At 34.9% G+C, this 26,593-nt stretch overlaps 4 protein-coding genes across 5 annotated transcripts in view; 2 read left to right on the top strand and 2 right to left on the bottom strand.

Moving 5' to 3' along the window:
* Positions 1–285: 285 nt before the first annotated feature.
* Positions 286–13,018, bottom strand: LOC134253261 (uncharacterized Nudix hydrolase NudL-like). 2 transcript variants are annotated; one of them, XM_062735773.1, is made up of 3 exons: positions 12,971–13,018; positions 1,661–1,784; positions 286–1,084 (listed from the first exon to the last, which is right to left on the bottom strand). In XM_062735773.1, the coding sequence occupies exons 2-3, from the start codon at positions 1,686–1,688 to the stop codon at positions 378–380; spliced, it is 735 nt and encodes a 244-aa protein (XP_062591757.1). In that variant the 5' UTR covers positions 1,689–1,784; positions 12,971–13,018; the 3' UTR covers positions 286–377. The 2 variants fall into 2 exon arrangements, with proteins under 2 accessions (XP_062591757.1, XP_062591758.1); XM_062735774.1 differs by having other exon boundaries at positions 12,946–12,994.
* LOC134253246 (uncharacterized) lies at positions 6,621–8,733 on the top strand. Its single transcript, XM_062735762.1, has 2 exons — positions 6,621–7,190; positions 7,596–8,733. The coding sequence occupies exons 1-2, from the start codon at positions 6,655–6,657 to the stop codon at positions 8,731–8,733; spliced, it is 1,674 nt and encodes a 557-aa protein (XP_062591746.1). The 5' UTR covers positions 6,621–6,654.
* Positions 8,845–11,765, bottom strand: LOC134253245 (uncharacterized). The gene is made up of 5 exons (XM_062735760.1): positions 11,473–11,765; positions 10,752–10,885; positions 10,365–10,528; positions 9,215–10,217; positions 8,845–8,900 (listed from the first exon to the last, which is right to left on the bottom strand). Exons 1-5 carry the CDS (start codon positions 11,763–11,765, stop codon positions 8,845–8,847), a joined length of 1,650 nt encoding a protein of 549 aa, XP_062591744.1.
* LOC134253244 (nuclear factor of activated T-cells 5-like) overlaps positions 12,601–26,593 on the top strand; it is a 29,752-nt gene continuing 15,759 nt past the window's right edge. The window contains exons 1-6 of the mRNA XM_062735759.1: positions 12,601–12,800; positions 15,040–15,120; positions 16,531–16,599; positions 22,808–22,855; positions 24,847–25,777; positions 26,025–26,304. Coding sequence (XP_062591743.1) covers positions 15,048–15,120; positions 16,531–16,599; positions 22,808–22,855; positions 24,847–25,777; positions 26,025–26,304 — 1,401 coding nt within the window. The 5' untranslated portion in view covers positions 12,601–12,800; positions 15,040–15,047. The remainder of the gene's footprint in view (positions 12,801–15,039; positions 15,121–16,530; positions 16,600–22,807; positions 22,856–24,846; positions 25,778–26,024; positions 26,305–26,593) is intronic.

The following is a 26,593-nucleotide window of genomic DNA, read 5'->3' as shown; positions in this document are numbered from 1 at the left end:
AGCGACAGGGGATGTTTATTTTTCCCAGTCGCCTGATCCCATGGAATTTCCTAGCAATAATACAGTCCCTTATAATATGATTACTGTATAATGATGTATGCCAAATCTAGGGAGCCATTAACCTACAAGTGAAGAATATTGAAGGACGAATCTTTATATGCTTTTACTTTTTATAATTGAAAGAAAGTATATTAATATTAAAAAAAAAAAATATTTAAAATTGGACATCAGTGGTCTCGGAAAAAGAGCTTTGATTATTGAATTGATTTATTTTTTTTTTATCACAGTAAGTTATTACATAAGTTATAAAACTTTGTTAACAGATCCAAATAAAACAGACTGTACAGCATTCATAGTCAAATTCATTAATGCAAACATCACAGTTTTGAATTACGAAGAGCAGAAGTCCATCTTAAAAAATCCGCATAAGTACGCTTTTCCTGAAATACTGAGTCCTTATTGACAACGATTCCTTTTGATACTTCTATTGTTAGGTCGGAAGAAGTCAGGGCTAACGCTATTAGCATACAATACATGCCCGTGAAGCCCCAAGTTTCAATTTTTTCGCCATCGACTATATCGTGAAAAAAGAACAGCCAATGAACAATTCCATTTAACGGAAACTCTTTTTTCACGTCTTCTTTCAAAAATCTCTTTAATGGTAGACTGAAAGCCTTAGAAACTTCTGCTTCGTTCAAAACTGGTTCAAAATTTGCTGGAATGATGCCAACCACTAAGCTCACGAATTTATTTGGTCGGACAAAACAAGGGGGAAGTACTGTTAGAACGTCCACATTCTTGGCAGGTAGCCCAATTTCTTCTTCCGATTCTCGTAACGCGGTCTCTACAACCGATTGGTCAGTTTCATCCACATGACCTCCTGGAAAAGCGACTAATCCAGCATGAGACCGCAAATGTTTAGCCCGCAAAGTAAGGAGAACGTAGACTTGTCCGTCTTTGATAAACAATGGTACCAGGACACTTGCTGAAACAAAGCCTTCTGGAATAGTGTATTCAGCGTTATAGTGTCGAACGTCAAACTTCTTCAATCGTTCACTTATTTCTTCGACTGTTGAAACCAAGCCTGAAATATTAATATTCAGTGCAAAAAAGTTAGAATGGACTTTAAAAAAAATTATTCAAATATAAACAAGAACAATGATCCGTATACATAATAGGCGATCAAAAAATTCACCATGCAAAGTAAAAGCTGCATATACATGTGGATTTGGTAAATTTTGTATCTTTTCGGCTGAAAAAAAGCAGTGTCAACATAATTGAGAGTAGTATTGAAAATCAAAATATCAACTGAGGCTCACGGTAATACTTGTTCTGAAAGTTATTCACGGTTCACGTCTGACGATGTAAAACGTGTCTTAAACCCTTTTTAGACAAAGATGACGACGAAGATGAAACTTTATTCAATTAAATGGTTGATGGATTTGATACCAAGGTTCTTACTGACTATTCTCTATGTCTGCCATACGTCGGTACTTTTTTTTTAAAAAAATTAAATCATGGTAAACCACTGCAAAGTGTCAATATTCACACCCGTAATGGTTAATCGTGTTCTATTATTTCGTTTATCTCTCAATTATCTGGGTTAGTAAATTACGTACAGCTGTAAACTAGTACTTAGTATTAAATAAGTTGCATATACCTAGTTCACTTGAGTTTGGAGTCGTCATCCTATTCAGCGTGTGGATGTTGGCGAAATAAACATTTTGTTCAGCCTTAATTCGAGCTTCTGTTTGTTCACAGATCAAAGTACCATACTAATTAACCTGAAATGAAGATAAAATCAATAAAATATGTAATATATTTTCTTGAGAAAAATATAATTCAGGAAGATAAGTCCAAAGCTCTTCAACTTGGACAATCTTTCTTTTGTACAAAATTTTTCGATTTACCATAATAAAATTGAATTATTTGATCAAAAACGTTAGGGCAGAATCTGAAATGAGTCCTTGATATGCTATTAGTATCGTTTTGAGCCCTATGTATTAATCAGGTACACGGAACAAGAGGATGGAGCATTAAATTTAAGTATAAAAACAAAGGCCTATCAATAGGTATGAAACAAGTCAGCCAAAACATGACCCAATGATAGGTAATATTTGCTAAAAAAGTCGTTTTATGATCATCAAATTTTCAAAATGCAGACTAAAAACGAGGTTTTTTGATACTGCGTATTTGTGACATGAACTTATCTGTTAGTAGTCTACATCGGTTGTGTTTGTTGTATTTTTTACTCATAATAAGACGCCACCACTTGCCGGTGGAAAGCTACAAATTTTGTCCTGTACTTGGAACTCAGAGTCATTGAACAGTGAAGTATCTTTTTCGTGCCAGTACCTACTGCGACACAGGACTTCGGTTTATATGGTCTCATCCGAGAGACCGGCCTCCACGTTCCACAGTGGGATTCGAACCCGTGACGTAAAAATCAACTCCTTACACCGCGACTCAAGAGCAGACGCTCTAACCACTGCGCCACGCAGACAACCTACATCGGTTAAGAAAATTGATTGCACTCAGAACATGCTCTTGAGTATCGAATAAACATCATCTACAGGTACCGGTGGTAGTCGAATATTACTATATAAATCAGGGAAGATGACGATGGAAAAGCTTATTCATTTCGTAAGGTCATACAAATTAGGTGTAAGTTGATCCTTTTCGTCTATACATGTAGTCAGTGAAACGTCCAATATGAAGATGTGGCAGATTCAATGATTTCTTCAGTTTGAAGTTCACTGGAATACGGTACATGCATATCGAGTTGACACACAAATTATGAAAAATAAACTTTTGTTGATTGATCAAACGTCGTCAGTACCGGGTATATCAAAATGGTGAGCTGAAAGCCATGGAAAGTGTTTTTCTTCTTTCATGTACATGAACAAGTTTTTGTGAAATTTAATCTATTTCAATAAAGTCCTCGGAAGGATGCTTTGTCAGTCACTACAACATCTCGTCCTTTACACCCTGTTGTGTGTAAGGAAGTAACAAAATTCCCCCACTCTTGTATTTCAAGGGCTAGACTCGTCAACGTCTGAGGCATGGCTTTCATCTCGCTTTCGCCATGATGTTCTTTGCATCCTTTTCTTTTTTGTCTTCTCTGATGTTGCGGAGTACAAAGATCTAGTCAGTACATCCTCTATGCTTACTAAATCCTGCTTGCTTCTTCCTCGATCAGTGCAGCGTGAACAGCGTCTGAATTCTTTAAATAATACTTGGCTAAGATCTTATTTGGCGTAGACAATAGATTGGGCCAAGCTTAAAAAATTCTTGGTTTGCAGTTGCCGACCTATAATTTTTAGTCTGGGTAGGTAGGTAGGAATTCTTTTTTTTTTCTTTGAAAAAAAAATATTTTCAGACTTTTGTTAGATAACACAAAATAGAGTTCTCCATAGGCCTACTATACATGAATATGCTCCATTCTTGGTATAAACCACTGACTGATAAAGAAGAAAATTGAAAATGAAACACTAAAATCAGTATCCTGAAAAATTTGGGGAAAAAAATAATGTTACAAAATGGCTAAAAAAAAGTTTGGGTCGGGTGCATTTTCAGTGGGTCGGTAGGTAACTGCAAACAAACAATATTTTATTTTAGGCCTTGTTACACCTTGGTTATTTCCCGTTCTTGATTGCATCCATTATCTGATCTTTAATTGGTGGGTCAGTGTTGATGTCCAAATTCTCTGTGGTTTAATTCTAGTGATAGTGATAAAGTACTTCGTGGAGGTGTTCAGTTCAACTCTCTCCTTCTTTTTCTGTTGTCAGCAGTATTCCATGTTTTTCCTTGTTAGGTCCACCGTGTGTCATCTTTTATTACACATTTGTATACTCTCCCTTGCTCTCCCCGTTCTACCACCCCCTCTGTCTTAGCTGCAAGTTGCCCCATGCTTTCTCTCTTGTTATGGCGTACAAGCATCTTGACTCTCTTGATGGTCTCACTTTACAGCTCCTCCTGCCTCTGACGCAGTCGTGGGGACTTGTTCTACAGCATCTTTTTTTATTTTTGATTCCCTTTCTCTCCTCTAGTCTCCTGTTGGATCCAGTCTTTGTTGGTGTTTTTCTTGCGAAGGTCTAGTTTCTTTTTGCTGCTTTCAGTGTACTTGGCGACTTGCTTCCATGTGTTGTCCACTTTGGTCTCCTCACCTTCATATGATATGTCTTGCAAGATTTGAAATCTGTTTCTTAAATCGCTGATGAAGGCAGCTTTCACGCTGTTGTCCCTCGGTATCTGAAGATATATCGCATTTGAGTTGGTCTTGCCTCTGCTGTTGTAAGCTCGATCGATCTTGATGAGTCTATCACTAGATGATGGTCGCTGCCTACGTCTGCACTCCGCTTCACCCTGACACCTAATAGAGAGCGTGGAATTTCATGTCAGTTTGAAGATTTCACAATATGTGAAGAGGGTTCCGCCAATCACGAGGTTATACGTAGCACAGAATTCAACCAGTCCTTCGCCATTACGGTTCCTGGTCTCAACCCCGTATACAATGACGATGAAGCGATTGTGCGATAAGGCAATGATACAATGGCGCAACTATAAGATGACGATCGTGCAATAGCACGATGAAGCAAAAGATATCGTCGCTAAATATCGTCATTGTGCCATCGCATCAATGTCATTCCGAAATCACAAAACCTTGACATTGTTTGAATGGCGCATGTATTTCAAAAGATTAAATGTTTTGATTTTTGCATCTAAAGACGTTACCGTGGAATCTATATGAGATCATATTACCAAATTGACATAAAAAAAATATAACTAAAATGGACATTGGCTAATCTGAATTTTCTCTATTTTTTCTTATATTTTTAGGATATATTATTTTTACAATCATGATTTTCTTCTTTTCATATATGGTAAAGTTGTCATATAAAGATACAAAATATACCAAAAAAAAAAGATAGTTTACTAAAAGAGAAAAACAATTCTAAGGATTTTTTTTGCCCAAATCTGTACTTAGATTGGATCATTCGAAGCTTTTAAAAGCTAACATTATTGTACGTTTGTATGGAAATCATAATTATTTAATTGATATATTTATTAACTTTAGTCCCTAACTATTAATTTAACTTACATTTGAAAATTTCTTCAAGTCTTCGATTGTGTAAAAATTCTAACAAAATTCATTGTTTTATAATAAATTTGAGTGGCAGAGAAGAAAATTTCATGCGCTGCCGTTCCGCCAAAACTGTATAGTCACTGTTAGATCTAGCCAGAAACCAGGCAGGGATGCCTCCCTATGGAAAATGAGAGGAAAAAGTTTTTATTTTGGTGAGGCGTGTGCTGTTGCTGATTTTGTGGTCTTTTAAAGTACGATTCTCCCTCTAAAATCTTCCTCCCACTTCGGAAAACTGTTTTATAGTGGGATATTTTCTGTATCTGTAGAATTTCCTCCACCAAAAAATGATCGTAGAGTAGGATATATTTTACGTGCGGGAATTCCAAACAAGATTCAATTTTCCGGGTTGGAATCCCTCTCGCTAAAGAGTTCTGCAGCCAGGAATTTGAATATCAGGTTAGGGGACGACCATTTGATTCTGAGGGGGGGGGGGAAGGGGGGGGCTGGCAGATTTTGGAAATAAATAATCTGTCCCTGAAAATGTTGAAAATAAATAATCTGTCCTCCTCTGCAAAGAAAATAAATAATCTGACCCTGACTTATGATATTTAAATATTGTGAAAACACCTTTTTATTTCCGTGTAATTTAACCTCAGAATCTTCAATTCAGTTGTTTTTTTTTTGGCTCGCTTCGCTCGCCATTTTAGAACCAAATATTACCAGACTGGATACTTGTAGTCAGTTGATCAACATGACAATGTGCACTCAGTAGATGTGATGAATCACTTTAAATACAAGCCAATTCTTAAACTCCACAAAAGATAAATTTTCTTGTCAAAGAATTATACTTCCCGATAAATTAATACAAAGTATTCAGTGGCGGATTTAAGGAAGGCATACATGTGTATGACCCCTCCCCTAAAATTTCAAAGTATGATATGAATTATATTAATATTGCCATACTTTAGTACAATACCAATATTTTTGTGCCTAGTTTTACTCTTAAAATACACGTGAAAAACCCAAGAGCTTCAGGGGGCTTCGCCCCCTGGGCCCCCTTCATTCAAAGTATGGTATCACTAGTATTAATTATGTCATACTTTGGAACATAACTAACCAATTCCTAAATAATTGTGCCTGTTTTTACTCTTAAAATACACAAAAACCCACGAGCTTCAGGGGTCTTCGCCCCCTGAACCCCCTTCATTCAAAGTATGATATGACCAACATTAATAATGTCACACTTTGCTACATAATAACCAATACCACTATAATTGTACCTGTTTTACTCTTAAAATACCCGAAAACCCCAGAGCTTCTGGGGAATTTCCCTCCCTTGGCCTCCACCAGTGCTTCATCCAGACCCACTGGGGGCCTTAAGGCGGCCCTAGACCTCTTGCCTGAACGAAGTTATACACGCCCCCCATCCTGAATCCGCATATGGTATATAAATGATTAGTCTTTACGGAATATCGGAACTCCAAAATTGTGGAACTCTTTTAAAAAAGAAGTCACAAAAATGAGGCGTAACTTGGGCAACTTTTGTAAACAAATCGGTAGCTAATCTAATGGCAGAGAACGAATCATTTCTTGTGCAAAAATCTTTGCCCGATTTAAAGAAATTTTTGACAGATCGTGGTATAAGGGTATCGGGCTACAGAAAACATGAGTTATTAGACTTAGCTCGCGAAGCGTGTAGACAAAATTTGCAGCCAAAATGCGATTTAGCACAAGATTCTGCAGATCGACTGAAACGTAGGACTGTCCATGGCGTAACATATCCACATCCCAGTTCCCCAAATATTAAATGGGATGATTGTTTAGATAAAATACCGTCCATTGAGGCGTATGATATTCAGTATTATTTAAAAACCAGTTGCCTGTGGACAAATGAAAGACTGAAAAATTACAAATCCGACAACAGCTACCGCTTGCATTCAAATGGTCACATTAGTAACGTGGCCATGTCTAAACTCGACTCTAATCTATGCTATATCAGAGGTTCATCCACTCCAGAGGAACGACAGACAGCTGAGCCCTACAAAATGTGGCTGTTGGTACAAGAGAATGGAACAATTGTCTCTGGAGAGTGCACATGTGTTGCGTATGTACTAGATCTATTATACTATAATTCGTCGCGGACGTTTGAGAAAACATTGGATTGAAATTATAATTCTAGGTTGTGACATGATATCAGTGTTTTTCTTAAATGTTGGCTGCTCTATAAGCATTTTATATTTATACAGATCAGAATTTTCTATCCAATGTTTTTAAAAGAAAAAATTATCAGATTGCGGAAATAACTAACTGTTCTCCAGAAGAAAAGCTGTAATGATTTTTTTTAAAAGTATAATATATTTCTTAAAGCATTCAACGATTCGCAAAATTAAAATTCTGCATGAATAAATGGTATTTTTTTTTAAACGATAGCAAAGGTATCAAAGCATGAATAAAGATGCCAAATTTTGACTTCATAATATAAATAGCAGTACCATAATTTTTTTTGTAGTGGTGATGGTACATGTAAGCATATTGCTGCTTTGCTGTTTGGACTTCAACAATTTTGCCTAGGACTGAATGATCGAACAGAGATTGGTGTCACTGATAAAAAGGCTAAGTGGACAAATCCTGTGAGGTCAACAAGACCAGTAAAAATTACTGACCTTGATCTAAGACAGCAACCAAACAACCAACCTCAGCCCATGGCATGTGATGAAGAATACACACCTGTTACTAATGAACAATTAAACAATCGAACTGAAAAAGATATATACAAACTTTTAAAAGCAGAAAAATTGGCTGCATGTGCAGCATATACCCTATCTGATAGTTCTGATTCTGAGTATGAATTTGAAGAAAGTGTGTGTGAGAATGTGACTGAATTTGCTCAAAATTTTTATGTGATGAATCCAAATGCTTCCTTTGAAGAATTTGTTGATGGTCTTAGAGTTTATTTTGACAGAAATCTTGCAGTCAAAATTTCAAAATGTACAGTTGGTCAAAACTCATCAGATGTATGGCATCATCAAAGAGCAGGTCGCATTACTGCATCATCTGTGTTTAACTGCCTGCATTTCAGTGGTCGGAATGAAAATGGTAGCCTTGTTACACAAATTCTTTGTAAAAAATATGCTACTTTAGAATCTAATTGTATTCCTGCACTTGTACATGGTAGGAAATATGAAGCAAAAGCTAGAGATATGTATTTGGAGTTAAATGGGAAAATTCACACTAATCTAAGATATTCCAGTGCAGGCCTGATAATCGATGATGAGCTTCCTTTCATTGGTGCCTCACCAGATGGTTTACTAGAGTGTGATTGTTGTTTACCGGGGTGCCTCGAAATTAAATGTCCATACAAGTATAAAGATAAAAATCCAAAGGAGGCAGCAGCATGTGATTTAAAAAATTTTGAACTAAGAAATGGATTTCCTGTTTTAAGGAAAAACAGTAACTCACCATATTATTGTCAAATGATGTGTCAAATGGCTGTTACAAAACGTACCTATTGTGATTTTATTTTGTACACACACTCAGGAATTTTTTCTGAAAGAGTGTTCTTCAATGGACAAATATGGGAATGTATGAAAGAAAAAATTGTCAAGTTTTATAAGACATTTATATTTCCAAAAATCATCATCAACTGAATTTATTATTATGCAATTTATATTTAAAAAATTAAAGAAATTGTTCGAAACATATCCAAATCAGTCATTTTTTTTCCTACATGCTTTGAATATTGCAGACTTAGTGCAGCATTACGGAACACTGATAAAAAAGATTTGTCCTTCATATAAACTTTTAATCAGTAAATCTGTAATAATAGATATGTCAATATAACAGTACATAACAGATAACACTAACATAAAACTTCCTTCATTCAAAACAGTGAACTAAATAAATATCAAATAAATAATGTGAAAGAATGAACTTTTGGCACAAAATTTAAGTTGTTGCACTTGTAATGTTATAGCACTTGCAAACAATAATCATGGTATTTTATTTACTTAGTTAGAAAATCTTATTTTTTCTGAACTTTGCTGACAAGGGGAGCCATAAAATTACAAAAAATACCCGCTACTTGTAAGGCTTGATTTGCAACAGACAATGATTTTATGTACATAATACCATCAAAGAATTTGTAACTTTTCAGTCTCTGAATTGCACGCTCCACATGAATGCGCAATGAGGCAATGTTTTTCGACTCCTTAATTTGTTTAGATGTCAAGTATTTGCCTTTTCCATACTGACATGGCCGACAAAATGGTGGCATATTCAGCTGGGCTCCCCTTTGAAGAAGGAGGTCATTAATTAGAAATCCGCGATCTGCCATAACATGATCACCTCGCTGAATAAGATCTAGAAATCCACTTCTCAGAGTAATGCTGCGATCTGAAATGTTTCCAGACCATAATTCAGATATGAATGTAAAGGCCCCATTTGGTGAAATCCCAACCAGTGCTTTGAAAGTGTTCTTGTTTTTGTAATTTGACCAAGTTCTGCTCTGAGCTGAAGGATTTCTCGGACGTTGAACAAAGATCTCTGTTGCATCAATTATGACTCTTGTGTTTGGGTATTTTAAACGGAAGGAAAGAGGCATATGCTTTTTTATTTTTTGCCTTGATGGCCACTTAAGTAATGGTTTTAATTGCTGATCTAGGAAACACATCCATGTGGTGAATATGGAAGAAACTGTGGACTGAGACACGCCAAACAAAACTGAACAGAACATGGTGTTCAGGCCTAAACGCAGACGAAGTAGTGCCAAAATGAATTCTTCAAATAACTGCAGTTTTCTTTGTTTACCAGGTCTCCTTAAATTTTCTGAGTGCCACTTTTTTTCATGACTTGATGATCTACGAGTCCAATACTTCATACTGGAAGCTGCGCCATTCAATATGTCGAACAAACCCTTTAAAAACAGAAGAGAAGGCAGCCCAAGAAAAAGTCTTACATGGTTGTCACACTTCGTTAGTTTATCTATTAAAATCTCTCGGAAAAGTTTGTCTTTGTTTTGAAGTTTGGATTCAACTTCCTTTCTTTGTCTTTCACTTTCATTTAACTGATTTTTCAGTTGTGTGTTTTCCTCTTGAAAAGCCACTACCCTCTCCTCAAGTTGTTCACAATGAACCTACAAAGTTAAGCACACATTAAATTTTTTTAAACAAACATTAAAAACAATAGAGAATACATATTTGCTCAAACACCCTGTACATGTATTTATGTGACATAACATGAAATAATTTAAAAAAAAACAATTGCTCTGCTGTAAAAATACCTTCAGATGCCTATTTTCATGTTCCAAATTTGTTATTTGGGTATCAGCATCTGCCCAGTCTGTGTCACTAAGATGAGATGAACCTGACACAGGACTCGCTACATATGGGTGGTCATGTTGCATGATACCAGGTAGGGAATATGGTGTATCAGTTGTAATTGGAACTGTGAAAGAAAAATACATATACAAAAGCATATTTTTATGCATATGAAAATATACTGGTTATGATCTTTTTGGATATATTTGTTATTATTGATTATGCAAGTTTCTTTAATCCAGACATTTCTGATAATAGAAAAAAAAACATAGATAAATGACAAACTTTTTAAACAAAATCAAAGAAGTGTTATGTTTTTAGTTATTTTAAAGAAAACTGTGTCTTCCAACCTTTTCCTCCTTCCTTGTCAGGAATAATGATTTCATGCTGTATGCCTTGATATAACTCTGCCACTGGTACTGGCTGGACAAATACACTAGTCTGTGAAGTCCTTTGTTTTTTTCCTTCAGAGTGACTTTCATTTCTGCACGTAAAATGTTTGATTAACAGTTTTTATTACAACATAATTCATGCTATATAAAAAGATATTTGTGTGTGTGTGTGTTTCTGAATGAAATTTAGATATTGATTATTCATGCAAATTATATTGAATATATTCTTTACGCAAGAAATTAATATGTACTCTTGTTTCCTGTCACCCGAGCTACCCTAACATTTTACCCTGCAACCCTAACTTTTTTTTATATTCATTGGGGGGGGGGGGGGGAGGGGGGGATATTTTCCTGAAATACTAAAGACACCCGGCCAACAATATTAAAAGAGATAATACATATAAAGTGCACAGGATACCTTTATTTTATAAATCTTTATTAATAAACCTGCTCTGTAAAGTGTAAACATACTGTTTTCTTGTTATTACATGATACATATTCTCCATCCATTGAGCTATGAAATTAATTTTTTCCCTACCTACCTACCCTATTTCTTTTTTGGTCAGGGAACAGGAAACAAGAATATATATTTTCGTTTGGCCTAATAATCTGATAATAGAAATATGGGTATCACATTTTTATGTAAAATTATCATTGATCGAGAAGCTAAAATACAAACCCCTGGGAAGATGAAGTACTGTTGTATTTTGAAGTCAACGTTTTCCTCTTTCCTTGACCCTGGGCCTGGTCATGCATGTAGTTATTATATTCAAATAAAGTTGGTATTGGGTTAGTGTCAGTGGGTCTTCCATCTACAAAATGTCTGGAGCATACTGCGTGCCAATGATCTGTGTTACTAGGTTTGAAATTTTTACGACGTACCGCATTTATCCACTGGCGCCGAAGTTTTGGATTTTTAGTTGCGGAAGGCAATACATAAAAATTGACAACATTTCCATTTTTATCTACCATATGCGGGTATTTACTGATCTGTTAGATTTCCTGGAGTCATTGTTACATCCCACGGCAATACAATGGTAATTTACCATGGTTATTTGCAGGTAAGACGCGGTTATTTGACATCATAAGACATGACAAGTTCTGCAGCGCGTCCTTGTTTACAAAATGTTGCCCAAGTTCACGCCAAAAACGAGATCTCGTTAGACACACTAAATATTAAAACCGCGACGGAATTAAAGACGAAATAATAGTTCCGATGTTGGCTATTAGAATCAATCGATCAAGGTGCCGTAAGACAAAGAAGAAAATAAATAGTCTGTCCTCGATAATCTTGAAAATAAATAATCTGTCCTTGACAGGCATGAAAATAAATAATCCGTCTCAAAAAAATTTGCCAGGCCCCCCCCCCCTCAGCTGCTCAGAATCAAATGGTCGTCCCCTTATTATTTTTCAAAACTTGAGGATTTTTTTCATCTCCCATATAAAAATCTGTCGACTGGCCAGGAACCTGTATACTAGGCCTACACATAGATTCCTGGGCTGATAACTCTTTTTTAAACATAAAATAAAGGTACTTCGAATTTCCAATATTAAAAAGCAAAATTTTTCGTTTGTTATTATTTTTTTTAAAGATATCTCTTTTTAAACCATCGATCGTTTGGGCCCACCCCGAGAAATTTGATCATAATTCATGGAATGACAAAACTTTTTTGTAAAATACATTCTTATGTTAATTATGTTTTGATTCTTAAATCACATCTCTATAAATATATATTATTACGTAATTTGTTGTGGAAAATCAACCAATCAGAATGCAGAGAAATAACAATCCTTCTTGGCGAAGCTTATGGGTTAACAGGTTAATGTATTCATGAAGTAGAAGGGCAATTCGGAAACGGGAAATGTGTTATTTGGCTTAAAAATATTGTGACATAGCTAAAGACTGTGATGTATAAAGAAACTGTGGACATAGTTATGCAAAAAGAGATAAATTTTAATATATCAATACGTTCATCAAGGGAATATAAGGACGAAACATATAATAAGGTATGTATATTCAGTCATTGAAAAAATTCAAGATGGCTGTCGGAGCCATTTTGCACCCTTAGCGCATTAATATAGGAACTGTATACAAAAATTCAATAACCTGAAGTGAAAATATTGAAAAATTATTAAGGTTTTTGCAACTTACATGTATCTGACGAGTGCGCATTTACCTGTTTTGATATCTTCGGTGGATACCTGATAAAGGCAAAGTTCAAAGTTATTTTAATCATTCGATCACGTGGGAACGATAGTAACAACATTAATTAAGTGGCGGATCACAGTGTCCTTCCCCCACCTCCATGTGTTATTTGATTACCGTTATGGTTTACTAAGTACTGGGAATGAAGTATTGAAGTTACAAACACATAAAGCATATGTTCTCTTGAACACAAACAATTTATTGATGACATATAAAATAATAAATGATGTAGGGCAAAAATCACATTAACACTGAGGGATCACCTAACTCTGTGTCCGTCTGTCTGTCTGTTAATGATATCTAACATAATATCTTTAAAACTATAGACCTAAGTGATTTAGGTATAAATTTAATATTTTGCACATATTTTCCTTGCACCATCATTAACATTATCTTTGCCTTATCCATGCTATCTTGGTGAGATTCGTGAATTTTGTCGAAACTAAAAGTATTGGACTGACACTTCTTCTGAATCTCAGACGTGTCAACAATGCCTGCCAAAAAAGGTAACTCTGGAAATCTTACCTGAACATTGGCCATATTTTGCTTAATATGTTGCTTAAAATAATTTAAAATTGTTCAAATATCCCTTCATTACTATATATAATTGCATTGGGCCAACTTTAGAAAAAATGTTTGCATGTCCTCTCCCGACTCAGTCTGGAAATATGAAGTTAGTACTGGATAGGGATGTGTTCAGTGTATAGCCAAAAAATTCATCTATAAATTATCAAAACTTCCCCTTTAAAATATGATTTTAAAATGTCATATGATATTCGAACAAGCAATTTTTGATGTCACTCTAAAATAATAGAGGCCTAATGGAGTCACGAGACCTCATCTAAAAATCAATATAATGTTCACTTGGAAGGTCATAGGCAGGTGAAGTTTGCATTATGATTTCTGGACAGTTGGATTTCAGCCAATCAGAGAGCTATGTATCATTCAGTCTTAATTATGACAAGATGCCTAAATATGATGCAAAGCTTAGGTGGTAATAATGAGCTTCAAAGTAAGCAAAGAATGAAGAGAAATAAGACATATTTTCTAATATTTATACTAGGGATATTAAGGACCCTCTCTACACCAGTGCAAAATCTTTTTTGGACATTGAGAAAAATATATTATATAAAAGAGTTAATATTCAGCTTATTTTAATATTTATTTACTGGTAATTTTCACTGTATGGTGCGTGGCATTTACCCTAGGGAAAAATATTCAAAGACAACACAGTATCAGTGAATAAAAATCACTGTTGTTTACTTCCATATAGACAATACATGTAAATAACATGTTCAATTAATTTATCTTGGCATTTTAAAATGTGAAGATTTTTAGAATACTTGAATTAATTACAAATTGAGTAATATACTGTAAATTTCTATTTTTTAGAATTTAGATCTAAGGGCAGATCACTCTAACTCAGAAAAATACCATAGAAAGAGAACTCTTTAGTGTGCAGTGTAGAGAGGGGTCTTAAAGATACAATCCATTAAGGCAGAGATAGTTCAAACATTGCTGTGTTTGAACACTTTTGAGCAAAAGATGTACATGTATTTCAATTTGTTTGAGTAACTGTCCACCACATTGTTCGGTGAGGTGTTGATATTAAAGTATGATCACTTCAAATTGTGTTGAATAATTGCCAATCCATTATCATGTTAACCAGAACTCACAGGTTTTCTTTGTCATTTCATTCAAGAAGTAACTGTTTGATCCTAAATTAACTGTTGTTTATAGCCTCAATTCTAACTTTGATTGCAATGTGCAGAGAAAGTCACATTTTCAAGAGTGATTTCTTCATGAATTGTTTTCAGATGAGTTTAAAGCTGAAAATTATCATTGCACCAAATTGTGATTTTCTGTACATGCTGAGAAAAATGATAATTCAAAAGAAATAATGTTTGCATTGGTAGCTAAATAAAGCTACTTCAGGTAGGTGACCAATGCTATGTAGGTAAATTTAGTGATTCAGGACCAGAACTGACCGGTACATTCTGACATTTGAACACCAATGAGTATAGCTCTTTTGAATTTCAGAAGAGAAGATGGACCTTCCAGGGAATCAGTCCAACTTACTCAATGGTTTACTGGGGACCAGTAGTGGGGCACGTGTCTCAGGTGAGTAGGGGTCCCCAAAGGGGGGGGGGGTAAAGGTGAGTAAAGGGGCAAGGCTGGAGGAATATCGGTGAACTTATCTAATCCCCCACCAAGACAAGCATGTCAGATTAATTGTTACTCTGCACCTGTGGCATGTGACCTCAATATTACTTAAAGGTTCACCATACTGTATGACTGGTCATTGGATACCCAGGTTTTAATTAAAAGCATTGCATGTTTTAGTTGCAAATTTATATGGCACTGTAGATGTTTGAAACTGGGTATCATTATTTTTTTTAGGAATGGTTAAAGAGGAGAATGGAAGAAATATTTTATGCAATCAATCAATGTTCATATATATTTAGCAGAACTGTTAGTGTGTATGACAGTTCTGACAGACTTTATATAGTCAGCACAATTAGTACCAATGCAGAGAGCTGTTAGTGACATACAAGTCTATTGGCATTTAATCAGTGCTTTATATATAAAAGTGCACTGTGAAAATGTAAATGCATAGATCAATGTGTGTTAAAATAAATCAAATTTTTTTAATTTCTACACATTTCACTGGCAAATATTATTGATTTATTGATAGAACGGAGGATAATTTATGACTATATATCTGTATTTTAAAGGATACTGTCATTGACAAACATGAGTTAAAGAAGACCATGCAATCTGGAAGGTACACATTAGGACATGATGAATGATAATGTTTTCATTAAGAATCACATGACTCTAATACACTAGACATTATTTTATTGTGCTGGTATAGACTGTATAGACTTGTACAAATTTAAGTTGGTCTCGCAATTTATCACTTTGCATGACGATTTAATGCTTAGGAGATAAGTATTTCAGTGTATGCTAGGTGTGAGAATGAATATTTTTATATATAAATAGGAATACATTTAAAACAGGAACATATAAATCTGACTCTACATGTACATGCATAACAAAATAATATTGGAGACGGTATCTTACATATATAAAGTTGTAATTATAGACCATGGTATTGGAACCAGTCGTGTACAAGCACATCATGGCATTTTGCTGACATTTTATTGAATAAGGATAAACATGTATCCAGAATTGAATCTGTATCCCACTGGGAGAGAGAGTAAAGTACAGAAACAAATTAAAAACATATTTTAATTCATAATTACACACTCATTAAGGATTTAAAGCATTGTCTCTTATAGCACATATAGCACGTAGTGTATATTTTCAGTTATTTTGGTATATATACATGTGTATCTATAGCTGTATTAGTCATCAATATTCATTACAGAGAACAGTTCAGGTACGTTGTTTTGATGCTTGGTGACCTTTGTAAATGTATTGATGTTTTTGTGATACATACTTCCATTATGACACACACAGTAGACATGGTAAATGTGATGCTGATGTGGTAACATTCTTTTCCTTCAGGAACCTCTACACTGAATGGAATTGTGACAAGCAATATGGAGGGGGTGTCAACAGCACCATCATCTTTAGGTGAGAAGAGTTTTTTAAGTTGAATCAGCAATAAAAATAGACAATATTTTATTTCCAATTAAGGGCCCCCAGAGAGGCATGAAAGGTACATGTGTAGACAAAGGCAATCAAGTAGATAAACAAAAAAATTCAGTAATTTGTATTAAAAATACATATCATATTCTTGTTGTGCTTTAAAATGTTATATCAAATGATTAGAAAGGTACTCTCCAAGTTGAAGTAAGACATTCATATTTTCACATCACATGTAAAAATAGCTCTGACATGAAAGCATTTCATATAAGTTGCACATATATTATTATTAACCAAATAACATATTTTCATTTAATAATGTGCTGCAAGTTTGGCACTTGTACTTAAATGCGTGAAAATTGCAAGCAATGCAAAAGTTTGCATGGATTTAATATTAAGTCTTTGATCTCCTAAACATTATAAGCAAGATGATCATATGACAGTGAACATTCTAGAAGCTGGTGAACCGAGAGGGGTGTCCTCATGCAGTGATAAGAAATATAGATGGTTTTACATTTGAGGGACATTTAAACGTAATGTTGCCTGGAAATCTAAAGGATGTTTTTTTTTTAAACGAAATGATGTCATGTTAATTATCAGCATGCTGCTTTTGGTTTAATCTTTGTGTTTTTTCCCTTCAATGAAGAATTTGATCAGAATCCTGATTTGTTCTGCATACAAAGTATAGTACATGTATATAACATATGTACAGACCAATGTTATCAGAATGATACAGAACTCCTCCTTGTGATAGAAGTGCTCATTAGGGACTGAAATCATGGCAGACCAGCTGTTGTAGAAAGAGGAAATTAAATATAGTTTGTCTAATTATGTATGTTTTAATAGTTTGTTGTTGTGCCTTCTCTAGAGATTAAACATCCTTGTTCGTGATGCAATCCACTCAGATTTTTTATACCATTTCTGTATGGCAGATAAAAGGTGCAGAGTAGGTTTTCTTGAATTTGAAAGATTTAAAGGGCTGTTGTTAATATGAGATGGTATATGATGATATAATACACTGTGTCTGCAGGCTAAATGAATGTGCTGTGGGTGACAGTACAACATTTTGTCTGAGAAGTATAGAAAATGAATAGTTCCTGGGGATTTAGTGTTGTATAAGGTAGACAATATTTGTCTTCTCTCAGACAGGGACCTGTATTACATAACACAAAAGAAGAACTTTTTAAAAAAAAAATCAATGAATGCAGGGAGAAAAATCGATTACATTTAATTTGATTCAGAGTGTTTATGCTGGTCGGTATGGCTGTAGGTGGGGTGTCACTGAATGAACTCGAATTTCAGAGTCGGTGAATGAAACGTTAGAAAAATTTTTGATTGATTTGGATTGAGGTGAAATAAAATGATGTGAGGTGCACTGTATGTACTTGTGTGTTTGTTGGTTGTTACAGATTCGTTATCAGGCAGTATTTGAATAGGTTCAATGATAGCTCCACCAATAACAGAATTTCCTCTCTCTCTATCAGCTGTCGGCCTTTGGTCTTCTGCCCTGCTGCATGGCTATGGGCTGTGTCTCTCTAATGATAAAGACATACTGAATACTTTTTTGATAGGGCAAGTATCATTTTTTTTACATTAAAATTTTGAGGCTTATTAAATACCAATAAATAGAAATTTTAAGCATTCTTTTATTCTAGGATGTCTAGAAATTTTTTTTTGGTCTTGTTTTTTTTTAAATAGTAATTTTGAAGGTAACATATTACATGTACTTGAGTGAAATACGCCCATTTTATTTGTTGATTTTTTTAGTAGCTGTTGTTTCTCAGTTTATTCTCTCTTTTTTTTTCTGATCATGGGATTTCTTTTCCAACTTCTTTTAATCTATAAGGAACTTTTTTTTTTTTAAATCCTATGCAATTTTGAATTAAAATCTTCATTATTTTAAATTAGTGTAATTTAAAAATATGTGTATTGTAGGAATACCAAGTGAAAATGTTACCTTGATTTTAGAAATAACAGCAAATTTGTAAACTAGTAGAAATTTTTATTATTTCTAAAATTAAATTAAAAAATATCTCTAGTAATTGAAAAGAATATTGTGAAGTTATGTCTTGGCATAATATGTTTCCAAGTGACCCTGATATTGTTTTGGGCACCATAGTTTTAGTAGATTGAAAAATTAATTTGATTTTTTATTTAAAAATTGGCCATTTTTTTATTAAGTTAATGAAAACAAGATCTGTTTCTTGTTTTTGTAATTCTCTTCTCCAAATTTTGATAGTTCAGGTTAGTGTTGTAGCCTATGGGCCTCTTAATGTAATATAAAATAGAGGAAAGAGTGTAGCATCTTTTTCTGAGAGAGAAAAAATGACAAAACACCAAATGATATTGTTTTGAATGTACCTCAGAAACCAGATAAGATATTGTTTGTTGCCCTCAAGGTCTGCAATATCAATCGAGAGAGTTCGATAAACATGCACGGAGTCATTGATCCTTTGTGCTGAAGTGTGTTTATTGAACTTCAAATGCCAAAGTATAGAGAGAACTTGGGACAGAGTCGCTCTGAGCTTCATCACGGTTTATTCGACTTTTGTCCAATGACACACTGGTGATTCTTTTGCGTTTCTGTACCCGCGGATCATCTACTTTTATTCCTGAGTTTGCTTTTTCTGAGCACGGAATTCACGTGTCGGTTAAATATGGCAGAAGCCGTGTGTTACCCAGTAACAAGGCTTTCGTCAGTATTGTATTTGGCAGAGAAAATTTGGTTAAGTGATACAAGGTATATGTGCAGTGTTGGCGTTCTCTGCTCCAAGGTCAATACTAACTAATAAGTATCCTCCTCCATGTTCCATGTTCTGCAAACAGTAGTGTGCTGTAAACATGGAAAGATCAAACAGAACTATGCCCAGTGACCTGGCTTCTTTCTCGGCCTATGGGTGATCTATCAGTAATGAAGATGAGTAGTATGTGTTAATCATCATTTAGAAAACTTGTAGTTGATTCTAGTGATAGGAGGAAAATTGAAATTACTCTTTTAAAGTGTTCTGTGAAAATGCTTCAAAGTTTGTAATTTTTTTCCCTACTCATCATTATGAGGTGTTCACTACGGGAGAAATGAGGAGAATACACATACCAGACATAATGGAATGTGAGTTGTAAAGCACAGCTGTAAGATTTGCTAGTCCTCAAATGCACTTGAAGATGTTTATCTCGATGTTTTGCATAGCCTAATAAAATTGTCTGCTAGCTGTGATTGCATTGAGAGACTCATTTGTATGCAGTTTTTTCATTAATGGTCTTTATTTTGTCTACAGATAATATTCATAGGTTGAAAAGTTCATGTTATTTTTTTTATTTTTCTGAATGTTTTCTGACAACCGAGGGTTTTTCATCTGATAAGATCTTTGAAGACGTGCTCAAACCAGACAGGTTTTAAAAGCTAGTGCACTGATCAAAACTCCATTCAATTGATTAACATTAGGAATTGAAATTGATTTTAGCGCAGTGTTTTAACAGTGACCCAAATGTTTCAAAAATAGATCTTGGCCCATATTCATAGTATATGCTTAGTATTTTAATACGCAGTGTTTACCGTTTTTTTTATCTTGGTCAGTGGGGTGAAAAGAAGGATAGGCTATCTGGGTCATTGTTCATAACTGGCACAGACAAATGCGATTTAAAATCAGTATGTGACGCAGATGGTTGAAACACCTATACAGTGCAGTAATCTTCTATGTTGTAGGAACAATAGGTTGTAAGAGATGCCATGTATAAACATTTCAGTAAACGGATTTGCATAATGCGGCATATTTATAACTTCCTTTTTGAGAGAAGACATACAACAGTATAAAATAATCAATGCTTACACAAGATAGCACACGAATATATGCTTCAATTTAAAGCGCTAGTTATTGTTTCTGAATGAACAGAAGCTAAATTTTATATGGGAATCCCATTTGTAATCCTAGTAATAAGAAGTCAAGCATGAAATAGAACAGCAAGAAGTTGCAAGCAGACATAAATTCTTAACCTAGAAAGTGTTGGCCCTAATTCTTCACAGCTGTTATCTGCAAAGCAAATGAAGTCAGTCCAATGACACATGAACTCACTGTGGCAAGTACATGTACTTCTGATCTACTGGTAATAGTCAAGAACAAAATGACAGAGATAGTTCATAGTTGCTGCCAAAGTTAGGTTATGTCAGCTTACAGATGTTGCTGTGATAAATTTGGCTCAAGATAAAAATGATGTGACATCAACCTTTGAGTGACTATAAACCATTAAGATTGCAACACCGTTAAATTTCACAGTAGAAAGAGGTCAATTATCATGATTTATTGGTTAAGTACATGTCCACTAGCTTGGTCACCAGTGTACTATGGGCCGACAAGGTGGTATTGTTATCATTGAGTTTGGTTGATCTCTTGATCTAAGCTTCGTAATGTTATGACATTGTGTATTAAAAGTGTGTCAGAGTGACCAAATTTGGTCAATAGGTTTGTTGCAGGACAACTCTCTCCCACGTGTTATAGGTCACTGATTTCTGTTTGTATGAGTGATTGACCTTGTATTTCATTTCATTCTGTTTTAAATTTTTATAAAAACTTTGTTTGATTTAGTGAAAAGGAACAGATCGAGAAATATGTTTGTACACACAGGTCATAATGCCTAATTTGTTACTGTTTGACAGTGTTATTAAATCGACTGGTGGGCCTGGCACATTTAAACCTCTTTCTGGTCTTATAAATGATTTGAATTAAAATGAGGTAATCATACCCTAAAATGTGCAGATGTTTTATTAAAGATATTTCTTGGAAATAATAATTATCTGCATAAAAATCCATCATCATTACCATTGCCAAGGTTTTAATTCTTGAGATAATGCTAAAGGATGGGGATTTGCTGTTGATTGGTTAGAGTGAACACAGTATAAGATGTTGGCCAATGTCTGTTTGTCAGAAGGATCCCCTTAACAAGGGTAACACTTCAGGAAGCTTATTTTCCTCCTGAATGCACAGGAAAATTCTTCCAAAACTTTCATAGGAATAGTATAAATTCAGTTATTATTCAAGGTGTATGCCTCGTAAAAATCAGGGGCTGACAAATAGATTTTTAAGGCACTTGACCAAGGGCAAGTACATGGTCAAAATTCACTTGCCCTACCTGAATTTTTGCCTGCCCTACCATTAAATTTTATATGTATTTTTATATATGATTTATATATAAAAAATACTACATAGGCGTAGAATATTGGCATAGATATTGATATATTAGTTTTGATAATTGATTATGTTATATTTTGTTAATATCTTACTTAATTTACCACGGTGCAAGTGAGAGACTTTTTACTTGTCAGTTAAAATTTCACTTGCCCAACCCTAAAAATTCACTAGCCCCGGTAGAAAGGATACACAATGGGATTTGTCATCCCAAAAAAACCAGAAAATATTCTTTTTTTATAAGGATAGAGCCCATCATAGCGAGCCTTTACATGTAAACACATCAATTTGCAATTCTTAAGAGAGCTAAAATAAGAGGATAGAAAATAATGATTAGATTTGTTATACTTTAGAATGGTGCAAATATGGATACATAATATTAATAATTTTTGGATTTTTCAAATGAAATGTTTTTCTAAATGAATATCCAGACTAAAGTTGATGGATCAGGTTTGATCTTGAATATTAAGCCCCACATGGGCAGTAACTTGGCAAGAGAACAATTGTCATTTCATTTTACAAACAGGAAAAATGTGTTCGACCTGAACAGTTTTTCAGTCATTCTACAGGAATTTCCCAAATACATTCGAAAGAATTTAAAGGAATTATGAATAATCTGTGTACCGGTATAATATTTCAATTGTTTTCATCCAACATGTCCAAGGAAAGATCTTCTTGTGATCTTCATTTGCTGTTTATAAAAATGTCTGAGCAGTTAAAAAAATTACTATTTATATGCATTGAATCAGCAGAGTTAACATGCAAAGAAATTGGTAAAATACATTTATTTATGCTGTGTCACTTGATTTACTGTTTTCCAGGTCTGTATCAGTGACAAAAACACAGATTTTTCAACAGCTTAGCTATCACTTCATGCTTGATTCAGAAGCATTTTGAGACATTACATTAGACTGATTTATTCATCAGCTGCATATCCTGTTTAGAAAAAGCCAACCTGTAATGAAATAAAGTATTGTGTATTGATTATAATTTTATAATTAATCTCCATTTTGCAGGGTTGACTGCCATACAGGTGTCTGGAACCAATGGGATAATTCTCATAAGCCAAATGACGATTTAAGCATAATTTTTAGGTCACCTGAGTAAACTCAGGTGACCTATTGCTATCTGTTTTCGTCCGTCGTCGTGCGTTGTGCGTTAACATTTGAACATTTTCAGCTTCTTCTCTGCAACCACTGAACCAATTTCAACCAAATTTAGCACAAAGCATCTATGGGTGTTTGTGAATTTCATGATCCCTGAAAACCACTAAAATTAATGTAATCTTAAAAAATCTTCTTCTTTACTCCTGGACATCAAGCAGTCAAACTGTTTGCATGATTGTAATCAGCACCGAGTCCTCTACCAAAATTGTGAAATTCATGACCCTGGGGTCAGGGGTTCTAGTGCTAGGGCGGGGCTAAATAAGTATATAGTGAAAATGCATTATTTCTTTGGCTCCTGGGCATTAAATAAACCAACTAAGTACATAGTTATGATGAGCAAGAGTGCCTCTACCAAAATTGTGAATTTTATGGCCCCAGGGTCAGGGTTTCTGGTGTTAGGGCGGGGCTCTATTGATTATATAGTGAAACTACATGAATTCCTTGAAAATCTTTTCTGCTCCTGGGTATAAAATAAACTTTAATACTAAGTGCATAGTTATGATGTGCAAGAGTGCCTTTACCAAAATTGTCTGGTCAGGGGTTCTGGTGTTAGTTATGTATAGTGAAAATACATGAAAAAAATATTAAATAAACTAACTAAGTACATAGTTATGATGAACAAGAGTGCCTCTATTTTGAATTTTATGGCCCCAGGGTCAAATTGATATATAGTGAAAATACATGAATTCTTTGAAAATCTTCTTCTCTGCTCCTGGGTATTAAATAAACTAAGTAAATGCATAGTTATGATGAAAAAGAGTGCCTCTACCAAATTTGTGAATTTTATGGCCCCAGGGTCAGGGGTTCTGGTGTTAGGGTGGGGCTCTATTGATTATATAGTGAAAATACATGATTGAATTCTTTGAAAATCTTCTTCTCTGCTCCTAGGTATTAAATAAACCGACTACGTGCATAGTTATGATGAGCAAGAGTGCCTCTACCAAAATTATGAATTTTATGGCCCCAGGGTCAGGAGTTCTGGTGTTAGGGCGGGGCTCTTTTGATTATATAGTGAAAATACATTAAATCTTTGAAAAATTTCTTCTTTGCTCCTGGGTATTAAGCAGATGAACTACCTATGTAGTTATGATGAGCACTCTTTAAAAATTATAAATTTTATGGCCCCAGTCAGGGATTCTGGTGTTAATTATATAGTGCAAATGCATGAAATCTTTGATAAATTTCTTCTTTGCTCCTGGGTATTAAGCAGAATGAACTATATAACCTATATAGTTATGATAATCTTCCAGAATTGTGAATTTCAAGGCCCCAGGGTCAGGGGTTCCATAGAGGGGGGCTGTATGTATATACTGAAAATATAATATATAATGAATTGTTTGAAACCTGCTCCTTGGTATTAATCAAATATTTTTGAAAAGCAATAATGCCTGTACAAAAATTGTGCAATGTGTGGAGCTAGGCCTAAGGGTCAGGGGTTCATGTGTGGTAGGGACACTACTGATTATTGCTGAATATTACTGATTAGTTGAAAAGCATTTTTTGAAAAGCAACTGTTAATAGTTATGATTCTCTTTCAAAATTGTGAATGCCATAGCATCTGGCTTAAAATATGAATCAAATTCAATGACTGGAAAGTTGTTGCATAATGCTCAGTCCTTTATATTAAAGTTGACACTTTCTGTTTTGCCATTAGATTTTAATTTTTAAACAACATCTTAGAAAGTAATAATGCGAAAATAAAATTCTTGCGAATAAAAAGTGATGTACAGTCCTGTAATTTTTTTTACATAAAATTAATGTCTTTTGACAATACATCTATTTACTCATCTCAGTGGAATTGAAATTTCAGTATATTTTATGAACAAATGGTACAACAAAGAGTCTGTAATCAATAATATTAATATGTGCCTTTTTATTTATCCTCATCTTATTTTTATCACCAGCTTTGCCTGTATCCAACCCTGCCCAAGATGTGAAGTTTTCACCAGAGAAACTGGAAGGTATGAACAAGTTGAAGGCCCTCCTGACCGCCACCCCTCTTAAGGTGGCTTCCCCCACATCTTCCTCTGGAAATGCTGGGAATGTGTTCAAAATCCCTGGTGTCACCTCCCCCATCCATTCCCTCTCCATCAACACAGCTGCAGTCCAGCCTACTCTCACACAAGTCTCCAGTCCTTGTACAGTCTCTAGTTTAGGGAGCTCTGATGTGTTCCTCAGTAGCTCCAGTAATTACGGAGAAGTCAGGACGTCCTCGGATATATTCCTAAATGATCACGGAAACAGCAACAGGACACTGACTGTACAAATGGACAGAGTGGATTCTACCACAAGTGATTCAGTGCTGTACCAACAGAACCCTCACAGTTCTCAGTCGTTCATGAATTACAATGGACTCACATCAAAGGACGAATCCTCACAGGACAAAGGGTCTGTGCTGCATAATCTTCTGACCAGTGGGGTGGACTCTTCAATGATTGACAGTCCTACATCTAACTGTAGTCAGCTAAGTCCAGAGATCAGAAGCTCCATGTCATCCCCTGTGTCCTTGTTTGAGACAAATACACAGTCTACATTGATAGCTAAATCAGAACAGCTGCGGATAGAGCATGGCGATGATGTGAAAGTGGAAGAATTTGCTTGGGATACTGTGGATCACGAACCAAACAAATCACTAAAAACTCACAGGAATTCCAACGCTGGGACTTCATTAGCAGATTCTGAACCTGATAGTTTGTTTGATGGCGGAAGTGCGACGGCCTGCACGACAGAATTTACTTTTACCAAGTTTGGGGCAGATGTATCTCCAGTGTTTACATTCAGTGGAGAGAAAGATGACACTGACTGTACATCTTCTGTAAGGTACTGTAACATTTGGTTTCATCTTCTTGACTGAATATTTAATTGTAATGATTATTTAAGATATTTCTATTGTCATTAAGCCTCAAATTTGAGACACAGTTTTCAGATTTTTAATTGACAATTTTCAAATGTGTTTTTACAGATAAATTTTTGACAAAGCAGACTTCATGGGTGAAAGACCTGTTAAAAATAGGTACAAATCTCATTATTTTCAATTTTTGATGGAGATAACTTTTTGCTATTTCAGCATAATATCTTCCTTGAGACCAGACTTTGAAGCAGACGAGGTGAACGTCCCTGAGATCACACATATACAGCTTTCTCCTAAAGTGGGTACAAATCATGTGACTCGCTCCCGTCACAGGCTACGAGAACTCTCCCTGAATCAACAATTCCCGTGTCGCGTGCCTGGTTACGAACTTCAGATAGTGGACCAGCCTGAGGAACAACACAGAGCTAGATATCTGACGGAGGGAAGCAGGGGAGCTGTCAAAAACAAAGCCGGGGATGGACATGCTATGGTCAAGGTACAAAACTCCTACCTCTGTTTAAATAACTACAGTGAAATGAACTATTTCCATGGTTGTTTAATTTCGTTATTTTCATAGAATGAAGTGTCAGACCCACGAATTCATATCCCAGTATATTTCGTACTGCAGAATGATATTTCTCCTTTAACCACAAGATTTAATCCCCCAGACCCTGTTATTTATCATCAAACCATGAAAATTGGACCCCACAAAAATAAGTGATTTAACAGTATTTGAGAAAAGAGAGAAACTTCAGAGATAAAGATTTTCTGGAAAGGAAATTTTA

This window comes from Saccostrea cucullata, unplaced genomic scaffold (assembly GCF_032062105.1).
Source record: "Saccostrea cucullata isolate Sc308-1 unplaced genomic scaffold, CSIRO_AGI_Scuc_v1 ctg28, whole genome shotgun sequence".
Classification (NCBI taxonomy): domain Eukaryota; kingdom Metazoa; phylum Mollusca; class Bivalvia; order Ostreida; family Ostreidae; genus Saccostrea; species Saccostrea cuccullata.
The sequence above is the reverse complement of the archived record's forward strand: the minus strand, read 5'-3'. Positions and strand labels throughout refer to the sequence as shown.

Bases quoted from the DNA above. Each gene is read 5' to 3' on its own strand.
- LOC134253261 (XM_062735773.1), bottom strand. From the start codon at position 1,688: ATGACGACTCCAAACTCAAGTGAACTAG. The intron at 1,085-1,660 runs GTATATGCAACT...TTAATATTTCAG, and splicing joins TCCAAACTCAAGTGAACTAG to GCTTGGTTTCAACAGTCGAA.
- LOC134253246 (XM_062735762.1), top strand. From the start codon at position 6,655: ATGGCAGAGAACGAATCATTTCTTGTGCAAAAATCTTTGCCCGATTTA. The intron at 7,191-7,595 runs GTATGTACTAGA...TTTTTTTTGTAG, and splicing joins GGAGAGTGCACATGTGTTGC to TGGTGATGGTACATGTAAGC.
- LOC134253245 (XM_062735760.1), bottom strand. From the start codon at position 11,765: ATGGTAGATAAAAATGGAAATGTTGTCAATTTTTATGTATTGCCTTCC. The intron at 10,886-11,472 runs GTTTGTATTTTA...TTTTACGTGCAG, and splicing joins AGTACTTCATCTTCCCAGGG to AAATGAAAGTCACTCTGAAG. The intron at 8,901-9,214 runs GTATTATGTACA...CTATTATTACAG, and splicing joins AAGTTACAAATTCTTTGATG to ATTTACTGATTAAAAGTTTA.